Source organism: Onychostruthus taczanowskii, unplaced genomic scaffold (assembly GCF_017590055.1).
Source record: "Onychostruthus taczanowskii isolate IOZ18803 unplaced genomic scaffold, ASM1759005v1 scaffold188, whole genome shotgun sequence".
Classification (NCBI taxonomy): domain Eukaryota; kingdom Metazoa; phylum Chordata; class Aves; order Passeriformes; family Passeridae; genus Onychostruthus; species Onychostruthus taczanowskii.
In genome coordinates this window covers 502238-505339 of record NW_024499106.1, presented here as the reverse complement: position 1 = coordinate 505339, position 3102 = coordinate 502238, and the positions used below count along the sequence as shown (strand labels likewise).

The following is a 3102-nucleotide window of genomic DNA, read 5'->3' as shown; positions in this document are numbered from 1 at the left end:
CCCCTGGCTGTCCCTTGGTGGCTCTAGGGTGGCCAGGGCACACAGAAGCTCCCCTGGCTGTCCCTTGGTGGCTCTAGGGTGGCCAGGGCACACAGAAGCTCCCCTGGCTGTCCCTTGGTGGCTCTAGGGTGGCCAGGGCACACAGAAGCTCCCCTGGCCGTCCCTCGGTGGCTCTAGGGTGGCCCAGGGCACACAGAAGCCCCTGGCTGTCCCTTGGTGGCTCTAGGGTGGCCCAGGGCACACAGAAGCTCCTGGCTGTCCCTTGGTGGCTCTAGGGTGGCCAGGGCACACAGAAGCTCCCCTGGCTGTCCCTTGGTGGCTCTAGGGTGGCTCTAGGGTGGCTCTAGGGTGGCCCAGGGCACACAGAAGCCCCTGGCCGTCCCTCGGTGGCTCCCAGTCCCACCTGTGCCCTCTGGAAGAAGTGGGGCAGGTGTTTCATGGCGTTGCCCCTCACGCACGCCACGTTGCCGAAGCGGCCGGGCTGCGCCGCCCGCAGCGCGCGGATCCTGGCGCGCGTGAACGCGGCCACCTTCCCCCGCAGCTCCAGCCCCAGCGCCAGCGTCCGCGGGAAGCGCTCGGCCAGAGCCACTGCGGGCGGCGGGGAGCACAGAGGGAGGGAGAGGGAGAGGGAGAGGGAGGCCGCGGGCGCTGGGGCGGTCCCGGGACCCGGCGCGGATGTTACCGGGGGGTTCCCGGGGGTCCCCGCACTCACTAGCACAGGGTGTGGTCGGCCAGCGGGTTCGAGTGCGCGCGCTGCCGGTAGAAGCGCTTCTGTGGCGGCGCCGCGGCCTCCTGGTCCTGCTCCGCCGCCGCCATGCCGGCACCGCGCGGCGCGTACAGTGACGTCACTGCGCGGCGCGGGGTTGTGACGTCACGTGCGAACTGACAGTGGAGCGAGCCTTGGCTGGAGTTCACAGCGCTCCCTGGCGGCCCGGCGCTGCTCCCAGGGCCCCCCAGTACAACCAGGACACGGGTGGGACAGGGACACGGACAGCAGGGACACAGACAGCAGGGACACAGGTGGGACAGGGACAGCAAGAACACAGGACACTGGCATCAGGGACATCAGGGCCCCAGGGCTGTGGTGATACCGGTGGCACTGGTGGCACTGATGGCACTGGGACAGGGACAGCTGGTGGCATTGGGAAGAACCCCTGGAAGGACTGCTGTGGTGACACTGGGGACAGGGATGGGGACACAGGGGACACCAGGAGTGGGGCAGGACAGGGGCTGGGACCGGGGCTGACCAGGGATGGCCTGGGGACATTGGGGACAGAGCAGCCGACATGGGAGGAGGTGACAGTAGGATGGGGCAGAGGACAGTGAGATCAGGCAGGGGACACCGGGATGGAACAGGGGACGCCAGCATGAGACAGGAGACACCGGGATAGGGACACAGGAGACACCAGGATAAGACAGGGGACACCAGGACTGGGCTCTGCTGTGCCTGCGAGCAGAAAGGGGACACGGGAATGGGCAAGGAACGGCGAGGACTGGCTTGGGGACACCAGGGATGGAGCAGGGGACATTAGGACCCACCCCTGGCACCAGCATGGGGCAGGCGACACTGGGGACACCGCGGGATGGAGGAGGGGACAGGGTTACACGGCAGGGGACACATAGGGACGGGAGGGGACACCGGGATGGGGAAGGGACAGGTTAAGGGACAGCAGGGACCCAGCAGGGGACACGGGATAGAGGAGGGGACATGGGGGTGGGGCAGGGGACACCGGGGGACACTGGGGAACAGCGGGGGACACCGGGATGGGGAAGGGACAGGTTAAGGGACAGCAGGGACCCAGCAGGGGACACGGGATAGAGGAGGGGACATGGGGGTGGGGCAGGGGACACCGGGGGACACTGGGGAACAGCGGGGGACACCGGGATGGGGAAGGGGACACGGGGAGACTTTGAGGGACACCGGAGGACATCGAGGGACAGCGGGGGACACCGGGATGGGGAAGGGGACACTCGGGGACACCGGAGCCCCTCCCCCGGGACCGCGGGCCGGGACCGAGCGCGCGCCGTGGGCGGAGCCACATCACCTGCGGAGGGGGCGTGGCTTAACCAGGATCAGCCAATCGGGTTCGGGGGGCTCGACCCGGCCCCGCCCCTTCCACGATGGCGGCGCCCGGGTGCCACGTGGGAACCGGGGGGGAGCGGGAGGAGGAGGAAGAGAACGGGGAAGAGAAAGAGGAAGAGGAAGAGGAAGAGGAAGAGGCGCTGCGGGCCGTGTTCCCCCGCGACCCCGAGCTCTTCGCAGAGCTGTTCCCGGAGCGGCGCCGGTTCCGGCTGTGCGGGCGCGTCCTGCACATCGCGGAGCACCACGGGCCGCGGCTCGGGCCCGCCGGGGCCGTCTGGGAGGCGGTGAGCGGCACCGGGGGCGCGCGGGGGAAACCCCGGGCTCGCCGCCGGGGCTGTAGGTGACATCCCGGGGGACACCGGGTGATGGGGACAGCCGGCTGATCCCGAGGGTACGCGGCTGTCGGGGACACCGGGAAGGGGGAGGTGACATCCCGGGCGGACCGGGAGTGATGGCGCGAGGGGATCCCGGGGGACACACGCGACATCCCGGGGGTGGCAGGAGGGATGGGCAATGGGGGACCCCGAGAGAACGGGGGTACCGGGGGGTGACATCGCGGTGGGCACCGGGAGCGATGCGTGATTGGCGGGGGGAGAAACCTCGAGAGAACGGGGAACACCGGAGGGGGCACCGGGCATGGGCACTCTGAGGGGCTACCGGGGGGTGAGGTGTCCTGGCAGGGTGGCTGCTCCGCGGGACACCGCGGTGGCCATGGGAGGACCGGGGAGGACCCTGGGGGCACAAGAAGAAGCGGTGGGGGGGCCCTGAGCTTGGGGGGTGCCCCGCGGCGGGGAGGGGATCCATGAACTGGGGTCCCCCACCCCCCAGTGTCCCCTTTGTCCCCCCAGGCCCTGTCCCTGTGCCGGTTCCTGGGCGAGCAGAAGCTGGAGCTGGCAGGGCGGCGGGTGCTGGAGCTGGGCGCCGGTACCGGCATCGTGGGCATCTTCGCTGCCATGCTGGGTACGGGGGGCACTCAGGGGCTGGGGGGGACAGCCGTGGGTGGGGGGTTACCTGTGGAA

The 3102-nt window shown here is 70.1% G+C and overlaps 2 protein-coding genes across 2 annotated transcripts in view; one reads left to right on the top strand and one right to left on the bottom strand.

The window, feature by feature from the left end:
* Window positions 1–960, bottom strand: part of METTL1 (methyltransferase like 1) — a 6243-nt gene extending 5283 nt beyond the window's left edge. The window contains exons 1-2 of the mRNA XM_041401235.1: window positions 713–960; window positions 404–653 (exon numbers count right to left, since the gene is read on the bottom strand). Of these exons, the coding sequence (XP_041257169.1) occupies window positions 404–653; window positions 713–816 (354 nt within the window). The 5' untranslated portion in view covers window positions 817–960. The remainder of the gene's footprint in view (window positions 1–403; window positions 654–712) is intronic.
* A 1122-nt stretch (window positions 961–2082) lies between these two features.
* EEF1AKMT3 (EEF1A lysine methyltransferase 3) overlaps window positions 2083–3102 on the top strand; it is a 2080-nt gene continuing 1060 nt past the window's right edge. Inside the window, exons 1-2 of the mRNA XM_041401234.1 lie at window positions 2083–2367; window positions 2932–3043. Coding sequence (XP_041257168.1) covers window positions 2122–2367; window positions 2932–3043 — 358 coding nt within the window. The 5' untranslated portion in view covers window positions 2083–2121. The remainder of the gene's footprint in view (window positions 2368–2931; window positions 3044–3102) is intronic.